At 45.4% G+C, this 23567-nt stretch overlaps 2 protein-coding genes across 9 annotated transcripts in view; one reads left to right on the top strand and one right to left on the bottom strand.

Annotated features, from left to right (window-relative positions):
* The window catches only part of Tfb1m (transcription factor B1, mitochondrial), a 34757-nt gene extending 27252 nt beyond the window's left edge, over positions 1 to 7505 (top strand). For both annotated transcript variants that reach the window (XM_005065909.4, XM_021224624.2), the window contains 2 exons: positions 5826 to 5953; positions 7164 to 7505. In XM_005065909.4, coding sequence (XP_005065966.1) covers positions 5826 to 5953; positions 7164 to 7407 — 372 coding nt within the window. In that variant the 3' untranslated portion in view covers positions 7408 to 7505. The remainder of the gene's footprint in view (positions 1 to 5825; positions 5954 to 7163) is intronic.
* The window catches only part of Tiam2 (TIAM Rac1 associated GEF 2), a 192662-nt gene continuing 176596 nt past the window's right edge, over positions 7502 to 23567 (bottom strand). For all 7 annotated transcript variants that reach the window (XM_005065908.4, XM_040728405.1, XM_040728407.1 and 4 more), the window contains 12 exons: positions 23055 to 23234; positions 19824 to 19892; positions 18946 to 19071; positions 17992 to 18100; positions 16253 to 16432; positions 14990 to 15108; positions 13475 to 13583; positions 12983 to 13041; positions 11721 to 11826; positions 10523 to 10610; positions 9818 to 9972; positions 7502 to 8577 (listed from right to left, as the gene is read on the bottom strand). In XM_005065908.4, coding sequence (XP_005065965.1) covers positions 7961 to 8577; positions 9818 to 9972; positions 10523 to 10610; positions 11721 to 11826; positions 12983 to 13041; positions 13475 to 13583; positions 14990 to 15108; positions 16253 to 16432; positions 17992 to 18100; positions 18946 to 19071; positions 19824 to 19892; positions 23055 to 23234 — 1917 coding nt within the window. In that variant the 3' untranslated portion in view covers positions 7502 to 7960. The remainder of the gene's footprint in view (positions 8578 to 9817; positions 9973 to 10522; positions 10611 to 11720; positions 11827 to 12982; positions 13042 to 13474; positions 13584 to 14989; positions 15109 to 16252; positions 16433 to 17991; positions 18101 to 18945; positions 19072 to 19823; positions 19893 to 23054; positions 23235 to 23567) is intronic.

Raw genomic sequence — 23567 nt, 5'->3', positions numbered from 1 at the left:
CTGGTACTTCCTCCCACTTGGCAAGGCTCAAATCCCTATACGTCCTCCTCGTTTCTGTACACAACATTCATTCAGCAAGCTGCTTTGAAGGAGCTCAGAACCTCTCCTGCTTTCCTGACATAGCTCAGCAGTGTGGCTGCCTAGCCCTGACATAGCTCAGCAGTGTGGCTGTGTAGCCCTGACATAGCTCAGCAGTGTGGCTGTGTAGCCCTGCCACGGGGAAGGCCTTCTGTCCACCTGATCCCACAGGGCTCCTGAGCTGGGTGTGGGCCTGGGTCATAGTGGGGTCTAATAAGTATTTGTTGGATGAATAATTCATCACTGCTTTTCAATATATAAAGTGTTAGTTAAGCTATAAATTGCTTTGAATGGTCAAAAATAAATTTAATCATTTTTAAACAGGACTAGAATTTCTCAAGTAATTTTGGAATTCTTTGGTTTGGCATCTTTAATAATATCCACCCTGTATGAACCGACTGCTGAGACTGTGTAATAGTTAGGGCACTGTAACATCTAATTTCCAGACCACCTATGAGGTAAAGGGAATCTATATTTTGCTGGCAAGAAAGCCCAGTTAGAGCGAAGTAGTTTAACTGTGGTTATAAAGGACTAATTTGCAGGAATGGAAACAAGGCCCAGGACAGCTTCTGCAGCAACGTGCATTCCAACAAATATATAAAGAACAAGTGGGAGGGAGGGAAGGAGGAAGAGAGGGAGGGATGTGTGTGTGTGTAGTGTGTATGGCCACTTCACAATTCACATCTAAGCCTCCACTCACCACTCAAGCTAAGTCCATTTGGGGCAGAGTAGTTCATAAATTTTCATTTGTCTAGGGAAACCTTTCAAGAGATTCTTTTAACATGTTGTGTTGATGTTCAGTGCTGACCTGGCTAATACCAGTGGCTTCTCTCTCTTTCTGAAATCTGTCATGTAAGCATTCTGTAAACACACCTCCATAGTCCCAGCTGCATGTCAAGCACCTTAGTTTTTCTTCTGTCTTATTGCCTGTTCCTAATAACCAGTAATAACCTCATAGAATGATGGGCTGTCAGCTCTAAGAGAAGAAACCCACTAGCAAGGCCATGGAAATTATCAGAAAGTTTGGTTTTGGTGGCGTTTGTGGGTGACACGGTACCTTGGCTACAGCTTGGAAGCTGTGGGTAAGTGAATCAGCTCTGAGAGGCTGCTATCACAGAAGAAACAAAACCCAAGTAAGTAAATGGCAGCAGGTATACTGTGCAAGAAATAGATTCAAGAAAGGACATGTCCATGAGGTCAGGAAATATGATTGAATCTGAGTGTGTACAGTGTAATCAAGGTTACCTTCAGTCTATTACAAAACATCAACCATCTTTGCGTCCAGTCTGTATTGACATTAATAAGAGACAGGCTTATTATGTAAGAGGAAGTGGTTAACTAATTTCACTGGGGGGGGGGGGGGGTCTCTGTAGGGAGCAGTTCCAGGTTGAAATATATGGTAGGAGAAAGCTGGCTGGTCATAGTTTCTGTACACACTGGCTTTAGCTAAAGGTCAGTTGTTGACATTCTTACTTGGGCCTGAAAAGGGCTTTACCATTCCTCTGAGCATGACCCAGGGGAAGACTTTGCCATTTTTGTGAGCCTGAGGCACAGAGGTCCTTGACATGGCCCTGCTCATGTAAATTCTACACATTCACTCAGGACTTCATTAGCTCCCCACAAGGGGGCTTTTTTCTCCTTTATTTAACTAAAATTATATCATTTTCCCCTTCCTTTTCTCCCTGTAATTCCTCCTGTATACCCTCCCCGTTAGTCCCCCCCGAAACTCATGTCTTTTTCTTTGTTATGTCACACATGTGTGTGCGCACACACATGCACTGTGTGTCCATGTGCACCTGAGTATACCTAAGCATATAAATACAATCTGCTCGGTCCATTTGAATATGCATATGATTCCAGGACTAACCACGTGGTATTGGATGACCAGTTTTCTCCTGCTCTTGGCATTCTTTGGTTTTTCATGTATTGGTAGGATGCCATAAGATTTCCCCTTTCATGTTAGCATGAGGTATAGTTCAGGTCTTGTTCCGATAGGCATATTGCAGGATTATGGGTGCAGCTTCCCTGTTGTAGGAGACACAATCTCACAACAGATTTCCTGGTCCTCTGGCTTTCACAATATTTATGTTCCCTCTTTGAGGTGTTCCCTGAGCCTTAGTGCGTGAGTTGTGTTGCAGATGTGTTGATTGGAGCTGGGAACCCCAAGATCATTTGTTCTTTACATATGGACAAGTTATTTACATATGGACCAGTTATGGTTTTCTGCAATGGTCCTTGTTGCAAAGGGAAATTTCTTTGATGATGAAGGGTGAAGAACTACACTGACAGTGGGAATAAGGACATTTAGAATGCAGTTAGGAGTCATGCTGGTGTAGTAGTGTAGTGGTAGTAGGTCCTCAGACAGCCATGGTGTCACTGGCCCAATAGTTGGCTAGGTTTCTAGTACCAGGCGTGATTTCACTCCTGTTGAGCAGGTCTTACGTACAATGAGAGGGCTGTTGGTTATTACCAACGTGTGAGTGCCACTACTGCATCCTTAGGGTTTTCATGCCATGCTGGTCATCAATATGTAGTCTAAATGATGTTACCCCACTTGGTCTGATCATGCCCCCCCCAAGAGCTGTAGACCATCTAATAAAAAGACCTTGCTATCAGGCATGATGACCCCCCCCCTCTCAAGTTGTTGTTTAGGGGCATCCTAGAGACTACTAAAACAATATAGGCTGTTACTACTGCCCTTGGTTGCTTCTCAAAGGTCAAAGGTTAAGTCCCTATTGCCAGAGATACCATGCTCTTCAGACATAAAACCTGGAGGACCCAAGATGTATCTGACTGAAAGCCTTCCTCCCTGTGAGAACTGGCTTTCAGAGTACTAGAAGGTGCCATGCAAACTTCCAAGGGAAGGAAGCAATCAGCTATCCTACCTGTCAGCTGCTAGAGTATTGTGTGTCTAGTTTTTTTTTTTCTTTCTTTCCTCTATGTCTTTTTTTTTCCTGATTTTGTTTTGTTCTAACTCAAGAGATTTGAAATTCAAGAGGAAAAAAATAATGGTTGTTGTATTAAATATGTGTTCAATTATAAGCAAAATGCACTTTATATCTGTTACCATAGTTACCAACCACACAGAGAAAAGGGCCTCCATCACTCAGAGTAATTTCAGGAAGTGCTTTTGAGGGAATAAGCAGAGAAGGTGAACAGGAGGGATCCTCCCAAAGCAGGACTGTTGATAACCGAGCTCCCTGCCAGTGTTTTAGAGTTCTGCCACATAGTATTATGAATGGGAATTTTCCTTCAGTTGTGACATAATGCCCACTTAATTCCATACTAGAATAATAGTCAAACTCTAGAAGTCTTGCTTATATAGAATGCTGTTATATTTCTGTAACATTTTAAGGCTATTTAAATAGAGCAAGCATTAGCAGCTCCCTGTATTTGTAAGCACTGACTGTATTGCAAAGCAAGGAGATTAAGCAGCAAGGACGAAGCCAGTTTCTAAAATCCACAAATCTACTCTAGGTGGCAGCTGTGTGCTGGGAGAGTGGTGCACCCTTCCCCAAACTCGTGCCTTTGCTCTTAGCTGCAGCTGGACCTTATACGGTGTTTTGACCATTTCATAGCTCCAGCTTCAATGGAGGCTAAATCTTACCTCGTGCTGTTTTGTTGTTGTTGTTTGGGTTTTGACTGGTTTTGTTGCTGAAAGGTGATTTGACACCAGTGGATCATTGAATATGCGCACATAGACTACAAAAGAACTTCTTAGAGTTGAGTATTTTCAAGAATCAGGTGAAAAACAGCAGAGATGACTGGTAAAGGGCAGGAATGCCAGTGGGTGCCAATGTTGTAGGGTACGGGGGGGGGAGTCACAGAATGACACAGGAGGGTGACTTATAGAAGATGCTTTCCAGCCTTCCCAGACATGGAGAATCAAGATGAATGGTCAAGATGGGGTGGCAGGGTCTGTGGGAAGTTAGGTGGCTCTTTGTCATTGCGGTAAATCTTCCTTCTAGGAGTCCCCTAAGAATGAGCCGTGCTTTCTTCTCTCCCTGCAGCAGCAGTACCTACACTCCAAAAGCCCCAGCCCACCTCCACAACTGCCTCTTTACTATTCTCTGTAGCTATAAACCACCTTGTTGTGTTTTGTGCGGGCCTAAGAGAGTCTTGCAGGAAGTGTATGTTTACTAGGGGAATTGATAAAGCAACCTATAGAACACCGTTGAAAAGTGTTATTAGAGGTTATTAAGGACAGAGGGTGGGGGAGGGAATGTTATTAAGAACATTTAATATTGAACGTAGTATTCACCACAACTGTCTGCCACAAGTCTTCACCAAAGGGCTCTAAAGCTTGGTGACTTTTAGGAGACTTTTTGGTATAGAAAGGCCCTCCCCTGAGCATTTCACTTTTGTTTAGGATATTCATGTGTGTGTCCACCCACACCGTCCCTGTGGTCAAAGAGCTGCTGTCATTTGCATCCAGTTGGTATACACGGGGTTGGGAGCCTTAGCAACAGGATCGATCGGTAGTGTTCGAGGAGAGAAGGATCTGTGGGTCAGCTGGCTGGGAAGGCAGGACAGACTGGGACACGTCGCTGTGCTACCTAGGGAGCTTACCTTCACCCGAGGATGAGCTTACCTTCACTCACTTGGCTCTTCTAGGTCTCACATCTGAGCCCCTTATCTTTCTTCCCACATAAAAACAAATCAGAGTCCCCCCACCCCCATCCACATAGGCTACTGGCCATTTTAAAGGTGTTAGGAAGCCACAAGGATTTTGGAAAACAAATCAACCTGAGGGAAAATAATAGCCTAAATGGGACTGGAGGATAGCCTTAATTTTGAAAAGCAGCAGCACCACCACGCTGCCTAAATGGAGCTTTCTGTGCCTTCTTTGCCCCTGGAGCGAGTTAGCAGTGCCCAGGCCAGTGCATTGTTCGGTTGGAGGCCTCCGCTTCTGTAGAGCTGCCAGGCATCTGCAGGCACTCGCCAGGACTGTTTGAGCCCATTGTGCCATCTTTCCATTTTCCCTGTGTCCCAGTGACCGTCTTTCCTTCATGAGTCCATTTTTAGAAGCAGGATGGAGATAGCTCTCTTACTACCTATGCCTGACAAGCTAGTCTTCTGGTAATTAAATGATCTCAACAGCTGGTAGCAGCTTAAACACTGTCCACCAGTGACATCTTAAAAATGCTGTCCTCCATATCAGTCTTAGTGCATGTAAAGTTGCTGCTGGAAGTTCTGGGACCACAGCCGCATGGACTCTGCCCATGAATTTGGTGCAGCTGAGTAATCAGCATCTGTACTCAAAATAGCTGGTGTCCTAATCATCCCTTTGTGGAGAGTTCAGCGCTAAGTGGTCCTAGGGGGTCTATAGCCAAAACTGCTACCACAGCTTATTGTACTCTTCCAAAAGCTGAGATGCTCACTGCCAACTACTGCTTGCCTACCGGCCTTGACAGTCATGCAGATAGACTTTTAAAGGCCATTGTAACTCCACATTCTAAAATAAGACACCATTATGCACAGTTGCAGCCCCTTCGGACTTTTGCAGACATCCAAAATTTAGCTTCTTATGTGTCCAGAGAAAACACAGGCACACGAAATGGTTCCTGAGAACTGTGAGAGAGCCCATGCTCCTGTGATTGCAAAACTGAATTGCTTAAGGGAAGGGACACAGCTTGGAGTTAGAGTGCTTGCCAAGCATGCGGTAAGTCCTGGGTTTGATCCCAGGACTAGAGAAAAAGGTCTAAATCACCTTTTGCTACATGGTAATATGTTTGTTCTCAATGAAGGTTGATGTAGGAGTGGTACACTTTACACCTTTGACACAGCCCAAGATCCAGCAGCCGTTCAAGCTGGTAGAAAAAGTTGTTCAGAACGTGTTTCAGTTCCGAAGGAAGTATTGTCACCGAGGACTTGGGTAAGAATCTGTTTTGACTTCGTGACTCTTAAAGGGTATATATGACTGGCTCTTGTTTTAGACTCTGGTGAGCAACACGCCCACCACAGAGGAAAAGCCCATGTTCCTCTTAGATGCCATATACAGGTTTGGTCCTAAGTACAACCTAAAACCCTCATGTGCACAGCTTCTGCCGACTCCTACTAGGCAGGCCCTGGCTTCTCAGGCAGGACTCGATGGGTTGCTGCCCTCTGCTTATGGACTAGAAAGCAGACATGCCTTCTTAGCAGCTGTGATGTCGTCATGACCTGAGTCTTCTGCCTCCACTCGGTGGGAGCTCTTGTGTTCTGTCAGGCTCACTGCTCCTCGTGGACCTTCCAGAAAAGCAAGCCTGAGCCGTGGTTCTCAGCCTGCCATTTATAGATTCTACTTTTAAAGTATAACTCATACAATTGTGCATACTGGCAGTAATGGGAGGTGGCAGGAATCCCAAAATGTACATCCTACTTTTGAAATTCCTAGGATTAATTGGTCAGGCCTAGTCCTACTGTTTTCAAGCTAAGTAGTGGGCCCTATTCATTTTCAGTATACCTTCCTCTAAACTGACACGGACCAGATACCAAAATTCACTTGAAAAATGATTGATGCTATCGTCAGTCACACCATGCTACAAAGTGGTCCCAGGTGTTAAAAACTGTTATCAGACCATCTTTATCCTGAAACTGAACTCACTGCTCTAAGTCACCTCACCTTAAAGATTGGGGAGTGTACGCCACCCTCCACTGTCCATGGCCTCTGCCAAGGTCCAGGCACTCTTTCAAAAGAATGAACTTAGATGCCTGAAATTTGCAAAACAGTTGACCTGTTTAACTGAAACTTAAAATGCACACTTTGAGTTTTAAAGATGCTTAACTGTTTGTTTTCATAACAGACAACTTAGCACTTTGTAAAACCACTCTGTCTTTTGGAGTAAGGGATTTTGAAGCCTTTAAATACATCCAGGTTATAGAGAATCAAAACCAGAAACTTATCAAATAAGATATAATAAAACTTTACGAAAGTGAGGAAAATCAAATTTTAGCTCAGACCTGTCTCCAGTGAGTCAGACCTGGTGTCTTTAGGCACCCAAGAGCCTCAAGCGTCTATGAGTGTGTCATTTTGGAGTTTATACAAAGATACGTTTTGACTGACATAATTTAAGTAAATATTCCGCTCCACACTTTCCTTTCAGAATGTTATTTCCTGAAGCTCAACGCCTAGAAAACACAGGAAAGCTGTTACAGTTGGCAGACATCGACCCAACTCTCCGGCCCATCCACCTCTCGGTCATGCATTTTAAGAGCCTCTGTGATGTGTACAGAAAGATGTGTGATGAAGACCCACAACTCTTTACTTACAACTTCAGAGAAGAGCTGACGCAAAAGAGAAGAAAAGGCCAAGAGAAAGGTGATGACGCAGAAAACTGTGAGTGCTAACCGCTACTCATAGGACACCACGTCCTCTGCACGTGTCTGTCAAACACCGGCGACTTGCATGCCGTTACACTCGTGAAAATAAATGTCAAGTACATTCAGTACAAGCTTTCCTTTAATATATATAGATACGACATGTTTAGTATAAACAGCATTTATTACAACCTTCAAAAATGAAATATCTGCGCATTGTGCCCCTAAACCACGTAAAAATAACTTAAATGTGCTTTAAATAAAGCAAAAAACTAACAACTCAAAGAAAATGCCCAGAGGATTGAAGGAGGGACCCCTTTAAAAGCTATTAATCACAACTTTCCCAACCTTACTTTTCCCACATAACTTAAAGTAATTAGGATTCAATTTTATTACAAGACTAAATCATTTGACTTCTGCTCAAAAGGGATGTGCGCTATGTAATTTACAGATGCTAACCAACTTAATCTCTAGTTTTCTGATCCACAATAAATTAAAATAACTTAAGTCTTTACAAGTTTTGTGGAAGAATATATATAAAATGGTTTTCCTGCAGTTTCTGTTTCCCGCCACAGCAGTCCTCCTATGACTTGCCATGGCTCTGTGCTTCATAAAAACACTCCTCATTTACAACTGAAGCTAAGCTCTGGACACTGAATTCTCGCTCCAAAACCAAATTTAGATCAATGCTGGCAGTTTCGGGGTGGCTGTCAAGGGACTGGTGACGAGTCTGAGCCTTGAGCAAAGTCCCTCTGCCCCTCTTGGTGCTGTTAGCTTTTCGTTTAATGGGGCAAAAGTGGCCCCTGACGAGCCTAGGCTGCTCGCCTGGCCCTGTGGTAGGCTGCTGCCCAGCTGGGTGCATGTCAGGCTCCTCAGAGATCCTCAGTCTCTGGAACTGAAGCTCGATGTCCTTAGTAGGGCTGCCCTGTTTCAGAGGGTGGTGGAGGTCCTCGTCTTCATCACTCAGAATGTCACTTTCTTTGATGAGATCATCCGGAAATTCTGCCAGGCCCTCCTGAGGGTCTTTCTCCAGCACAGTGCCCTGACAGTCTTGCCTGTTCTCAGCTACTGGGCAACCACTGCTCTGGGTGCCACTGCTCAGGCTACACTCATCCGAGTCCAGTGAGTTGCCCTTGCTGGGCTCGCCGGGCCACTCGCTGCTGGAGGATGTCCTGAGGACCTTCAGAGACCTGGATGAAGCTACAGAGAAAAAAGGACAATATCTCCATCTGACACAGAAACAGATTCTAGACTTAGGGCCTCAGGGCTTGTAACACTTACAAGATCTTATGATATGAATTCAGTCATCTAACTTAGCATTTAGGTGGCAAAACCAGGTAGTTATGTGAGTGTACTGATGACTTTAGGGATCTTGTTGCTGGGTCTCTTAAACGTCTGCTCATCCTGCCTCCTCCTGAGCACTGTGATAACAGTGTGGACCACCACACCTAGTTTTCTGCTTGCTAGAGATCTAGAGTTTGCTGAAGGCTGGGCAAACACTGTACCCACTGAACTACACCCCCACGCATATCTGAAATTCTTTAAGTTGGGATTCTGTTTGTTTTTTTTTTTTTAAAGATTCTCAGGGCTTCACCATATAGATAGAATAATAAAGTACCAACAACTACCATAAGGGCTAGAATTACTATTTTTCCGATGAGTAAATGGAATAGTTAATTACTAATAAAAATTTAGGTTACCTTGTTTTACTACAGTACCTTGTAATCTGAAAATATATCTCTTTGCATAGCTTCCCTGTTTATTTCTCCCAGATGTTCCATTAGAAGCTGAAAAATGTTCTTATTCTCTTGAGCATCATCTCTGCTGGAATTTATACACAACTTTGAGAGAATTAACACTGCACACACTTAACTGTGTGTATGTATGTAAGATTGATTCTGTTCTCTAGAGTTGGAAAGGGAATTCTGAGTTTGAATGTTCCTGTAATCTACTAGCATCATATTAGTTTTGATGACAAAGCAGGGAAAGGAGAAAATGTATGCCCCATGAGATTACAAACAATAACAAAGAACTCAGGGGATGAAGCTTGTGGTAGCACTGAGAAAAAGGTAGGTCCTGGGTTCAATCCTTAGCCCCACCAGAAAAAAAATTACATTTTAAAAAGAAACAAAACATTAAATCTGGAAAGTAGGCAGAAAGATGAACAGCATATTCCAGGCTGATGACCTGCTGGCAAGATTGCATAAGAGTAAGAGCATTCAGTCTTGTGATCGAATTAAGGGTTGACCTTCAGAAGGCCTGGCTAAGCAAAGCCCTCAGACTGGTGTTCATCTCAAGAGGAAGGAACAGTAAGATGGTAAGTACCATTGCATCATGCCAGCTGCTAGGAGAGGGGATGTGGGGTTAGAGGTTGGTGTAGTTTATAAAAGGGGGTGTCGTCGCATGGCTGTATTATGGCCTCATACATTGACAGTCTCACCTAATTTGGCTGAAACGGGGACTCGGTTCTTAAGCGGTACCAGACGATCCTTACATGTCTTCTCCAATGGTAACTCGCACTTTATGTGGCGTCTGAAGTTCTCTCTCAGAATGGAACGAATCACCTTAACAATACTAGTTTTGCTCTCACTGTCACTGGGGAAACAGGAAAGAGAAGATGCAGTATGAATATGCACTGTCCGTTCTGCTGCATTGTGGGCCTTCCTGGGGACACAGCCGTGGCCAGCTCGGCCTTGCACCTCAGAAGCTAGCAAGCTAGCCCACCAACGTGTACCTGGCTTTTCTGGCTTTAAAGGAGTGAGAATTGATCATTCTGTATCTGATCGATATATTCTACTGGACCCACGGTTGCCCCTTGTAAGTGGAAGTTGTGACCTAGTACCAAATTTCAGGAGGACACTAAAATACCACACACTCTAAAGATTTACTTATGTGTTTGTCTATGTGTGTATCCCACATGTGTTAGGGGTGGTGTTGGGTGCTGAAGAGACCAGAAGTTGTCAGATTCCATGGTGCTAGAGTTATAGGTGGTTGTAAGCTACCCAACATGGGTGCTGGTAACCGATCCTGGGTCCTGTGGAACAGCAGCAAGTATTCATAACTGCTGAGTGATCTCTCCAGCCCCTAAACTCGCCTTTTTTAAAGGGTACACAATTAAGTCATATCCATTTGTCGAGGGAAGTACCTGCAACACAATTGAAAGATGGTCTCTGGCCGTCCTTCGATTTCTGACTTTGTATGAATCAGCTCCCATATGGAATTATTTTCAGTCCCTGGGTAAAAGGAAATGAGTTCACAACTTTGCCAAAATGGTATGGTTAAGAATACCTGAGTGTTGCCAATTCAAACGCCCCCCAGTTCTCTCTCTCCGTTTTCTCCCACAGCTCGCCCTGGGACATTAACAAATGGCTACAAAAACTGAGGTAGAATTCTCCATCCCTCTTTGGTGGTAGAATTCTCCATCCCTCTTTGGTGGTTGGTAGTTGGTTCTGCTTTTGCTGAGTTAGTGGCAGGATCTCACTCTGTAGCCCACGCGGGCCTTTAATTTGTGGCAAGCCTCTCACCTCGTCTACCAAGTTCCAGCTCCTTCCCCCACTTGAGATTTTAGCCTCATTCTTGGAACAAACAAGAGTATTTGTTTAGGAGTTGTGGGTGACAGAGCCCCCTCCCATGCAGTCATCTTAGAAACATAAGCACCTCTGACAGAAGTCACCACATAACCCTGTTGGTAATAGTTATTGAAGAATTATTCTAGAAGGTCCTTGGGACATAGTTCAGGATAGGGAGGGTGTTTTGTTCCATTTGTTTTCCTTTTTATTTGCAGTGCCGCTAAGGAATATTCTAGTATGTTTGAGTTTATAAAATTTCATTTAGTGGTTCTTTGCCTAATCAATTTTAGGGCATCATAGCATATGGCAAAAAAGAAAATGTTGACAGTTGTTGACTGTAAAAAGTGAAGCAATGCAGAGGCATTTGTCAGAAAAAGACCATCCGATGCCACTTGTTTTCTTTCAAAAGATTGTAAAATGTCAAGACAACCTTGTTCTCATTCTACTTTTCTAGAAAGTATAATATGCGCAAAAATTATCCTCAGGTACTATGGTTTGGGAATGATCCCAAAGGCCCGTGCACTTTTAAGACTTGGTGGTTAGCCTGTGGCCCTCCAGGGGGAGAAGAGGTAAAAACTGTTAAGGTGGGACCTAGGGAAAGGGTGTGCTCTCAGCTCCTGATGCCCTCACCCTCCCTGTCTCTCTGCTCCCTGACCACTAAGTGACAGATGTGGGCCTTCATGGACTGAAAGGCAAAAACACTTCCCGCTTTCCCTTGCCACGTGAGTGGAAAACACATGAAAATGTCTCTTGCTGCATTCCCCAAGGGTTTACCTGCTGTGTTCCCCAGCCTAACTTGAAGTGCAGATATGGGGATCAGCCATCGGAACTTAAAGGGGTCCAAGTCAGCAGAGTTGTGGGCGGGCCGGGAATTTGAAGGCTGCAGTGAGAGAGACCACCAGGAAGGGGTTAAAGTCACATGTACCATAAACAGAGCTGTCTTGATCTGTGTGCAGGACTCTTGTGGGTGTCTAAGATGCAAAGAAACCGAGTGAACCCAGTTCTCAAAGACCCCCCCAGGACTGGGCCAGAGTGACAGTTGCTGGAACACAAGGGTTTCTTGTCTCTACACAAAGGCGGCAGCCATGCCTTCCTGCAGTCTTCGGTTCTTGCTGTTGGTTTGAAGTGTCTGTGGCCAAGCTTTAATTATTTTGGAGTTTTTCCTTTGGGTCTTAGCTTTTTGTCTCTTTGCTTTTTTTTTGAATCAAGGTAAGAAATCATTTTAAAGCCAAAGCTTTATAGACTTCTGTGAATATGGGACCATGTTGCACTATTATTTTCAGGGGATAAAAGTTTTCTGCTTTGGCCTCCACTTAGGTGTTTGTCTTAATCATCTCTTAAAACAGATGGACAGCTATTTAACTTCTGGGCACATGTGCAGAAAATTCCATTCTGTAGCCTACCACAGAAATGCTTGCACCCCCGTGCTTATTGCTGCCCTGTTCACTACAGCAGAGAATTGGAAGCAACCTCGTTGTCCATCAAAAGATGAATGGGTAATGAAAATTGGTGTGTGTGTGCGTGTGCATACAACTCAGCTCTCAAGAAAAGTGATGTTAATTTACAATAAAATGGACTCAACTAGAATGTAAGAATGAGGTCACTATCTCAGAAAGGAAAAAAACTGCATGTTCTCAATCATATGCAAATTTGTGTGTGTGTGTGTGTGTGTGTGTGTGTATGTATGTATGTACATTTGAGTACAGTATAACATGAAGAGAACAGGAAAGGCTAAATAGAAGGGGATGAAGAAGGACTGAATGCAGGTAACAGATCCAAGTTTAAGAGAGAATATAAAACTGTTTTCCTAGTTCTCTTTTTGTCATGTTTTGGTGGTAGATGTGTGCATAAAATATAGTCAGAGTTGTGTAGGCTTTGGGTTTGGTAATTTGGAGGTATGTTTTTATTATTTAAAAAAACTTGGAAATTAAAAAGTACTATTGGACAATGAGGCCGTGATTGTTACTGAGGTCTTTAGTACAATGTAGGAGAAAGTCATGAAAAGGCAGCTTTAATTAAAAGTCATTTTCTCTTACCGGTTTCTTTTTCAGTTTGCAGTTTTCTTTATAAACCAGTATGACAGCTCTCTTAAAAACTAAAAGTAAAAGAGAAAGAACAGTCTTGTTAGTTTCCACAAACTTTTCTAGGTTAACCCAGAGTGGGCACTTGAGAACACCCTTCAAACCCAGGACTGAACTCCTGCTGTGCTAATGCCTGCTCAGAAAAGCAGGTCCTGCATTTGTTTCTCCATCGTTTGATTGACAGCTGAGGCCATGGCATCCAGGTCTCAGTGAGTATGCACTATAACTTGCTGTCTCAATTCTGGGTGAGAAGGAAGAGGTTTTGAAATGTGGCACTGTTCAGACGGCAGCTTTCCAAGCAGCTTTGTGAGATGCTTCCCTAGCAGGCTGTGTTGGGTACCAACCACTGCAGCATTTTCCCAACTCCCCAAAACCAGGAGTCAGCAAGAGCAGTAATGTTAGTCAAGCTTTTTGTTACTGCTAACGCTTCTGAGCCAGAGTACCAACCAAATACTGTGAGCTCAATGTCCTTCCTGGCTTTTCCTAAAGACAGGAACGGATTCAACCAGGAAACTGTGGAGTGCATCAGAAGTTCCCCCATGGACAGCTCTGTCACCTGCATTGTAAAGACAAGAAACAAAGATGAGAAAATCTCAGGAGTGGGTTTTTCATGTGAGACACGGAATTGCATCCATGTGGTCATTGCTAAAAAGCCCACAGGAACAGGAGCTGTTCTGTGTGTAGTCCCTGTCAACACCATATGAGGTGGTGGAAGTTGTGTAAATATGAACTGTACCCCATTAGTAACATTACCTAGGGCGCTTCCTGCCTGGAGGGCCAGTGCCTTACCAATGAGCTACAGCCCTGGCCCTCTTTATTTTTTGTTTTTGAGACCAGGCCTCCCAAAATTGCCAAGGCTGACCTTGAACTTGTCCTGTAACCCAGACAGGCTTTAATTGCACCTAGGCCTGTTTAGATTTAAATTGTTGTTTTTAGATTTTTCAAGACAAGGGTTTCTTCTCTGGGTAGCCCTGGCTGTCCTGGAACTCTCTGTAGACCAGGCTGGCCTCGAACTCAGTCCCACCTGCCTCTGCCTCCTGAGTGCTGGGATTTAAGGTGTGTGCCACCACCGCCCTGTTTAGTGCACTCTTAACATACTTGACAATTCTGCCACAAGGCCATGGCCACCTAAGGCACTGGTTCTCAATCTGTGGGTTGTCACAGCCCCTTTGGGGGGGGGGGTCAGATGACCCTTTTTTTTTTTTTTTACAGGGGCCACATATCAGATATTTTCATTACAATTCATAAAAATAACAAAATGACCATTATGAAGTAGCAACAAAATAATCTGATGGTTGGGCGTCACCACAACATGAAGCACTGTATTAAAGGGTCCTAAAGGGTCTGTGTTAGTGTTTACTTCAGGTCACTAAACTGCATCAAGGCTGCTGATAATAAAATACTCGCATTTGAAACTGACCTGAATAAATAAAGTTCTGTCCCTTTTCAATTCCTGCCACTTTCTACACTGTTCTTCTGTGCTCTCAACGCTCAGTGTTCTAAGCTTAGCAATCAGACAAAAATGAAAAATACACAAGATGTCAGCGATCACTGGGACTGTTTGAGTAAGCAGATAATCACTTGTATCTGATACTGTGTCTGAAGCAGGAAGAGAACAAGCCCTATATTTTATCCATGGTTGGCCCCCTCCTTCATTCTCCCAGCCCAGCCTTCCCTGTGTTCTAGTTTCTGGAACTAGGACTTCACCCCCTCCCCACGAGGAAAGAAAGGAGGGAGACACCAGCTCGGTGATGCTTCTGTTGCCTCAGTACAATGCTAACGTGACAATTACATTTTAGGATAGTTTAATACATTTCTATATAAACTATATAATTATATATTAATAGCAAAACAAACGGCTTTGTCTCCCCCCAGGAAAGTCAAACCAAGTAGCTGCCCTGGAAGGTACCCTAAGCCCATCCACCCAGGCATGAAGCTGCTGGAGTCCAGAGCCCCACAGACCTCCTTCTCTGTGCCACTCTGCTCCGCCACAAGCTGGTCGAACACTGTGCCATAGTCCTCATAGACCTTCTGCATCTCGTTGATGTGGCTGGCTACCTTTTCCATGGCCTTTAGTGCTTCTGAAAAAGAGGAAGGTGTGCTTGCTCATCCTGCATCCCACCAGATGCCAGCCTGGGAGTCCAGCTCTCCCCTCACAGAGTGATTGAGGTACGGCTCACAGCAGCCCATTGGATCCAGGTATCACAGTCAGGAACAGTCAGATCGCCATCTACGGCAGATTCTCTCAGGAATGAGGAGACTCTGAGAAGCACCACTAGTAAAGCTAACCTAGCCCAGCCACATGTCCTAACACTGCTCTGTGTACCCCAAGCGCACAATGGCTACAGCCAATATAGTGCAGCATATAAAACAGGTGCAGTTTTACCAGAGGTCAACCCAACACTCTCCAGCCCGGCCAGGAGGGGAGAACCTGCCTCTGAAATCAGTATCTCCTCTAGGAGTGCCTGGCAGGCAGGGGTCCGGCACGGTTGTCATTTACAATGGTAGAGGACAGGAAGTGAAGCGCATTGCTACCACATGCCTCACTCAAACACACAGGCCCAGACTTTGGCTCCCAGTTCAAGGGGAAAACGTACCCCAAAAAAACCCTACAGATGTCTGTAAATTACAAACACCCGACTGCAAATTCAGTTTGCGTTTATAACTTGGGCAAGGGCATACGAGGGGACAAGAATGATTTTGACAAGATCTCACTACATTCTATACGTTGTTCTCAGATTCAGTAGAGCTCAGAGATGTCCACAAGGTGGCACCCCATCCAGCAAGCATGAGCAGTAGCTTTAGCACAACCAAGTACAGGAGAGAGGCCCAATCAGGAGTTCTCACAACAGTAACCTGTGATATTCAACTCAGTAGACCTACATTACATTATTTTAAAAGTGTAAGTCAAATCATCCCTCTCACCAGTTCAGTAAGAAAAATCTCACCGGGAGAGACCCCCTTTAGTCCTAGTACTCAGGAGGCATATTCCTGTGATTTTCAGCCCGAGCTACACACTGAGATTCTGCCTCTAGTTGATTAATTTAAAAATCCCCAAAGCACACTGAGCAGCAGTCTGAAGGATGGCTATATTACGCTGTTTTCCTGTGTCTGTCACTAAGACAAGCCATCACAGAGCTCAGGATTCACAGGGAAGAGTTGTAGGCACCGGGCTAACACTCTTGGCTGGCTGTTGAATACAAGCAACCCCCTTCCAAGCCTTACCTGTGAGGTGATAGTGTTCCTCACTCTCGTGGTCCGTCAGGGACACAAGCTCCTTGAGGAGCAGGGGGTACTTGAGCACTCTCTGGACGGGCTTGATGAGGTAAGACTCCAGCGTGGAGGAATGTTGCTTGGTAGGATTTCGGGCATCCAGGAATGCCTTGAAGGCCTTATCAGTTTTAGCTGCAAGCAATGGATAAAAGGTTCTTAGGAGAGCAGAGTGAGATGAATTAAACTGTTTTGTGTTATCCTCCAGCCGAGTTTTACATCACTCCCTCGGCCCTAGTGCCGTTCGGTAATAAAAACTCAAGTGCCCGTTACGCCAGCGGGGTCTCTGTCACACCTCACAAGACCTGCAAGGCTCCCTAAGATGGTAGAGGATGCAGTCCTCACTCCAGAGAGGAGCATGGAGTCGCAATGCAGCTGTGCATCCCCAGCCACAGATTGTCCAGGTTGGACTAAAGATGAGCTTCAAACAATTCATTGCGAAGAGCCCTAGAGAAAGGCATTCCCTCTCCTGCCCCAGCACTGGCTGTCCTTATCCGCCACACTCTTGAAAGTAGTGTCACTCTGCCTCTGAAGCCGTGCTGCCTTCACCCCACAGCTCCAAGGAGACTAGACTTAACACCAGCGTTGCAGTTCCTCCCACCAAGTATGGCATGGGAACCCCTTGCAAGAACTGCCTCTATCCATCGGTGCTTTAAAGGGCGCACACAGAAGCACAGGAGCAGATGGTGGGGTAGTGGACATGTCTGTCGTCACACTGGGTTCCACGGGTGCTGTTGGCAGACCAGCCGTCTAGGTTCAGCTAGTTTGTAGAAGTGCCCTAATTAGGTTCCATCTCAAGGGTAAGACCTACAGCACTTAGGAGATGTCACTGGTTACAAGACGGTGCAGGTCATGAGGTGACCTCTCACATTTATGGAAAAGGACAAGTTTGGACTCAGCGGTTTTTTTTGTTTGTTTGTTTGTTTTTGTTTTTTTATGTTGCTGTGGTCTCACACCCTCCATGGCAGTAGGATTGTGTAACCTCTGGAAGGCAAAGTTGTTCCCAGTGCCACCAAGGAAACAACCTTAGTTATGCACCTGGCTAGGCCACCCATTCATGCATTGAAAAGGTGTTTGTGAAAAGAAATGCCAGTGCCCTCGGTGACCACAGAAGATGGATTTGGGCTACTTGGCTAGCTCACCATCATTTGAAGCATGCCAGAGTGCATTTGTTTTTTAAGCTTGGAATTTGAGATAGTGTGAAGTTCTACATTTAAATCAAATGGGTTTAAACTACATTAGTGGAAATGTTAAACCCAAGATTGTAGGAGAAACCTCTCCACTCTGTCCACAATAGTAGGAGTGGGCAGCCTCCGGAAGGCAGTTTTTCAGAGTTCCCCCAGGGAAATATCCATAGTTATATGCATTTCCTTGGAGTTTGATGGTGGAGTTTTACTTTTCTTTGTAGCTCTAAGTGCCTAAGAACATTAACAGAGCATGCATTCTCTCCAGTCATCCAAGACTTGTGGCTGCAATGTTTGTAGAGACAGAAACAGCAAAGTGACATGTGACAAAGCTCGAAGCCCACCTGTCCACCATTACTGCAAATAATCTGAAGTTCCACTTTATCGTTTTCTAGGTCAGGAGAGGAGGGCAGCCCATTGAAATCACACTTAACCCTCTACTTGCTGGATGCGGACCTACCCCTTAACGTTTTTAAAAAAGAGAACCTATAAAGGCTATAAACAACTCACCTCGCTCTAGAACCTTCTGTACTTTTATGTGGTTGGCACAGAATCCACTGTACAGTTTAAAGTGGTCGGCATAATAGAGGAAGGAGCCTCCAAGGGAAAACAGCAACTTCTAGAAAGGATGAGAGAAGGTCAAATCAAACATGTCTTCCATGTGCTCTAGTTTCGGCAGATCATCTGCTGCTGACAACTGTCAGTGCTGCTGTGTGAGGTCTGAAGGTGGAGACTAGTCTGCCCTAGCACACCTCTAGTTGGATGGGGAAGGTTCTAGCAGAGGATCTCCCTGGCATCAGATTAACGATATCTGATGGATGGGACTACAGTGGTCTAAGTGGAGATGGGGACCTTCAGAGCCACCTGCTCCATTACTTGGGATGAATTGTGCCACTGTATGCTTTTAAAACCCCTTTCTCTGCCTTCTACTCTCTCACCCCTGGAAGAACTCCCTATTAGCCCTGGTCCTTACAATTACTCCATCACAAAGGACAAATTTCCCTGATGGCCATCTGAAACCCACGTTTTCCAGCCCAGTTTCTCAGGACCACATAACATAAGAGAGAAATCCAGGGCAGGGAAGCTGATCTTGCTTCAGAGGTTAAGAGCTCTTCCAGCAATTCTGAGTTCAATTCCCAGCACCCATATGGTGGCTCACAAGCATCTATAATGAGATCTGGTGCCCTCTTCTGGCCTGCAGGCATACATGCAGGCAGAATACTATATATAATAAACAAAAAAAGTTGCTGTAGTATCTTTCTTGAAAGTGTGTGAAGAACAGATATGGTCAGTAATCAGGTGATCCAGACTGCTGACCGCTCCAGGAGAAAACCAAAAAGCCACCTCTCCCCCCCCACCACCACCACAGAGAAAGCAGGGCAGTGGAACACACTAAATGTATCTACATAGGTGAGAACTTTGAACCCTACCCACTTGTGTTTGCTTTAAATCCGAAACACTTACTCGAAACTGGGAGGGGGTTTCCAGGACATTGAAGTCCGAGGAAGCGGAGATTCCGTCCTCCAGCGTCTCCAGGAACACCTTCTGAAAGTCCAGCATCTCCGGCAAGCTCCCGAATAGTGACTCCATCTACGTGGAGGGTGAGGGGTGGAAAGGTGTGGCTAAGAAGCAGGCATAGCAGGGGTATAGTCTATACCCAGAGAGAGAGCAGGCATAGCAGGGGTATATATAGTCTATACCCAGAGAGAGACACAGCCCCGGCTCCCTGAAGTTCCACAGTTCCAAGATAATGTTTTAAGTGAATTGGAATTCAGGGGAAATGGTAATCATGGGAGAGGAACTAATTCTTGTGATTTAATATTAACAATTCATAGATTAGAAAGTAACCTTTGGCTGTATCTCCTACCAAACAAACAAGAAACCCAAGCCCACCCTCCCGCCTTTACAAATGTGCCGCTGTGCTTTCTAGGACACAGGCCACATCAATGACTCTAAAGGAGGTCACACAAGACTTTCTGAAGACCCTTCAGCCAGTAGAACAGTTGTGTCCAGCCTGCAGTAATCCGTGGGCACATGAAGCCAAAGGCAGCAATAGATACAGCCCAGCCTAAGTCACCAGGGAGGCAGAGGCTGGCAGATCTCTGAATTCAAGGCCAGTGTGATCTACACAGTGCCAGACCAGCCAGGAAACACAGAGAAACCTTGTCTCCAATAAAAATAAAATTGTTTTGCAATTTTTTGTTTTGTTCTTAGGCATGAGTTTTGTAGGTAAAAGCACCGCGTTGTAATGCTAAAAGAACACACCTGGTCTAGGACCCCTGCTAGAAGGCTGAAAAACAGGACTGGCATGTCAGTGCTGAAGAAAAGAATTCACTATTTACCTCATCTTGGGTAAGAAAGGTCTCATTCTGAAGTGGCTCCAAGTAGAGTTCAAAGAGGCAGCTCAGATCCTGAAAGCCAAGAGAAGTCTCTTTAACATAAATCTCCAAAGTAAGTAACCAGTCAATTCCAGTAGCCCAGGCAGCAACTACAGAGACTCACCTCGGGAACAATGACATTTGTCTTGTTGAAATTCTTCACCTTCAAAGTGATTACCATAGCCTACCTAATACAAAGGTTGATGCCACAATACTGCCACCTACTGGATATTTTACATACTCACTATAAAGTATAAAGTGCCAGCACCTACTGAGTAACCTCTTACTGACAACAGACGCTGCTTTCCTGCCACAGAAACCATCATTTCTCTGTGGGGGAGCAGGGAGGGGCAGCTAGGTACTGCTGCAACTGTGGCTAGACACCAGTGACCTAGCTTTCTCTTGTGTGTCAGGGAGCATGGTGACAGCCTATGGGTGGGGTTGTGAGGGACAAGACCTAGGCAGCTCTTAGACTCCCGGCTGAGGCCAGTGAAATTTCCAAACCCATGTGTTCAAGTGGAAGAGCTCCACCATGGAGTAGCAGAGACGTTTAAAATGTAAGCCACACTTGAGTCTCTACTGGACTAGTCTTTTGGAGAACACAACAGTGGACTACTTACATAGCCCACTAAAGTTCAGATTTAAAAACTTGGAGCCAGAAACAGCCTAGAACTTAGTGACAGAAAAGACGTCTTTGGGGTCTCACTCCTTCTGAAGAATTGGGAGTCGAGCATCTAGCACTATTGACTCTTGAGTCAGCGGAACTGACTCCCTGGCTTTGCAAGGGACAAGTCTTAGAAGCCAGAGCTGTGTGGAGCCCAGAGTGGTTCACCCCAGTGCCAACTTAGTGGCAGTTGTGGAAGCAAACCCAGAACTGTGGCACTGCTGGCACCTCACAATGAAAAGCCTCCCTGGCTCCCCTGTGCCCCCTTTCTTCCACAGCAACCTGGGATGTGAGAAGGGCAGTTAGCAGTGAGTTACGGGGGCAGATCTCAGGGACGCACAAATGTGGGAGTCATCTGTAAGTTACTGGGACAGATCCCGGGGACACACAGATGTGGAAAATCTTTAGGTGCATGCAAAGATTTGGAGTTAGATTCAAGCAAGGAAATTCTGTGTTATGTATCAGCCACAAAAAAAGAAATGGAGGGCTCATGTGAATTATATGTTCACGGGAAGTACTGGTTATTTGTCAGACAGTAGTCACTCCTGTCCAGGCTAATGCCACTTGCTCTGAGGACTTACTGTACAGCAAGAGTGGGTCACGCTGCGCTGGGGGTGACAAAGAGCCTCCATGCCTGGAGCCCTATAAAAACAAATGGCAGGTTCTGGCAGGCAAGGGAGAGTTGGTCCTTCCTTGCCTACCTGGATCTCACATCCCTCTGTAGCGAACAAGTAGCATTGAAAATGGCCCTCCTGGTACAAGGCAAGCGAAAGGGAGATGGGAAACAGTGGTGACAACAGAGAATGAGTTCTGTTTCCAACCCTGCCCTGGACCCAGCAGGTCCTGTGATGCTGCTCAAGATGTCCGGTGGCGTTTGGGCATCAGAAGCATCCCAGAGCTTAAACCAGAGCAAAGACTGTGGATATGCTGGGTCACTTACAGCAAAGACTGTGGATATGCTGAGTCACTTAGAGCAAAGACTGTGGATATGCTGAGTCACTTAGAGCAAAGACTGTGGATATGCTGAGTCACTTAGAGCAAAGACTGATATGCTGAGTCACTTAGAGCAAAGACTGTGGATATGCTGAGTCACTTAGAGCAAAGACTGTGGATATGCTGAGTCACTTAGAGCAAAGACTGTGGATATGCTGAGTCACTTACAGCAAAGACTGTGGATATGCTGAGTCTCTTAGAGCAAAGACTGTGGATATGCTGAGTCACTTAGAGCAAAGACTGTGATATGCTGAGTCACTTAGAGCAAAGACTGTGGATATGCTGAGTCACTTAGGGACCTCTGGGCTCCTGGGAAGTCACTCTATCTCTCTTCCATTGGATACAGGACAAGACATGATGGAAAGCAAAATTCAAATCTCTATCTTTCTCCCCCCCACAGACTAATACAAAGGACACTGGAGCTAGGTATGAATAGACTTTGTGAGGGTCCTGGGTGAACAGCAGCGGCATACTGAAAGGAGAAGCTCAGCTCTTTGTTTGTTGTCTTTAAAGTCTTCTGTAGGGCCAGCCTGACCTCGAACTCACCAGGAAGCTGAGGCTACACTTAGCTCCTAATCTTCCTTTTTCTACTTCCAGAGTGTTGAGATTATAGGCATGTGACATCATATCCAGTTCTGCAGGGTTTCGATTATGCTAGGCAAGTACCTGTACCAACTAAGACAGTCCCAGCTCCTTGGCTCTGTTTTGTAGGGAAAGGGTCATAGCCACATGTGTGTGCCCATGTGTAACTCCTGGAGTTCACAGACTAAGAATTTCTGGAAAGTCGGTAACATGTACAGGGCCCAACAAGGAAGTTGGGGAGGACTATTCAAGATCCATGAAGCACAACAAGCCAGACCAGGCCTGGATTCCCAGACACTGTCCTGTGCACACCCTTCCAGAAACTGACAAATGAAACAAGCTTAAAATAGACACAGAGCATGAGCAAATGCTTACAGCAGAGAATACCATCTTTCCGATCTTCTGTGTATATGAACATTTCCCAAAGCACTGACTAGGGGCTAGCTGATGACATAAATGAATTCAGTCGGGTATACAAGACTGGTAGCTAGGTCTTTGTCACGGTATGAGAATGCCCCATGTGATGACTGAAATACCTGTGCATGGACCTCCATTCTGCACAGGGACCACCTGGATGCTGGGGACCTATATTCAGGGCCTCTAGGGTACAGAGTGCTCCCCAGCAGCTCATAACCCAAAGTGATCTCTACCCTTCTGCTAAAGCAGTGTAGACTCCGTTCCCGCTGATTGCAACTAATGAACTACAACATCTGTTTCCATAGTGAAAGCTACCTTGGCAACAGAAACGAGCCACGAACCATTTTTTTTTCCTTTTGTAGTCTTCTCGGTTCTATCACCCTCTTTACCTGCCCGCCCTTCCCTGTAGCAGTTCACCTCATGGAGCACACGTCTACCTCCTGAGTGGCTGTTGTCCCGGGCAGAGGTGACCTGCGGCCTTTGCCAGCATGACCTCACCATGATTCAAAGAGGTAGGAATGCCTACCACTTCCCATTACCTTCACATAAGACTTCTCCGTGTCTACGAGCTCCTGGATGACTTTCCGGAGGCGGTCTGCATCTGAGAGGTGGCGAGCCAGAGGCCTGGAAGGTGGGTCCTCTCTCTCCATTGTTGGATCCATGCTGCTGGCGTGGGTGCTGTTCAAGCCCCTGCAGAGCTCAGTGATCTGCTCAGCACTCTGAGAGGTGACAAGAAAGGAAGGCATGCTCAGGCCACTGCTTGCCAGCCTTGGGTGTGCACCTCACCTGGAATACCAAGTGTCCCTTCTGCACCCAGTACGTATCATGGAGTCTCACAAAGATGCAGGTCTAGGGTAGATGGCTTCATTCACCTCAGACTGCTCTCACTGTAAGGAACATGGTATCTGTAATGCTTCTGTTGGTACACAATGCCCCCCCCACACTATCACAGGAGCTTAGGTGTTTTAGCACTGAAATCAGAGAGTCGGGAATGAGGCTAACTCTCTACTGAAGTTGAGGTTGCTCTTGAAATTTAGTCAAGAGCTTTCTGA

Source organism: Mesocricetus auratus, unplaced genomic scaffold (genome assembly GCF_017639785.1).
Source record: "Mesocricetus auratus isolate SY011 unplaced genomic scaffold, BCM_Maur_2.0 Super-Scaffold_100018, whole genome shotgun sequence".
Classification (NCBI taxonomy): Eukaryota; Metazoa; Chordata; class Mammalia; order Rodentia; family Cricetidae; genus Mesocricetus; species Mesocricetus auratus.
This window is presented reverse-complemented; position numbering and strand designations above follow the sequence as displayed.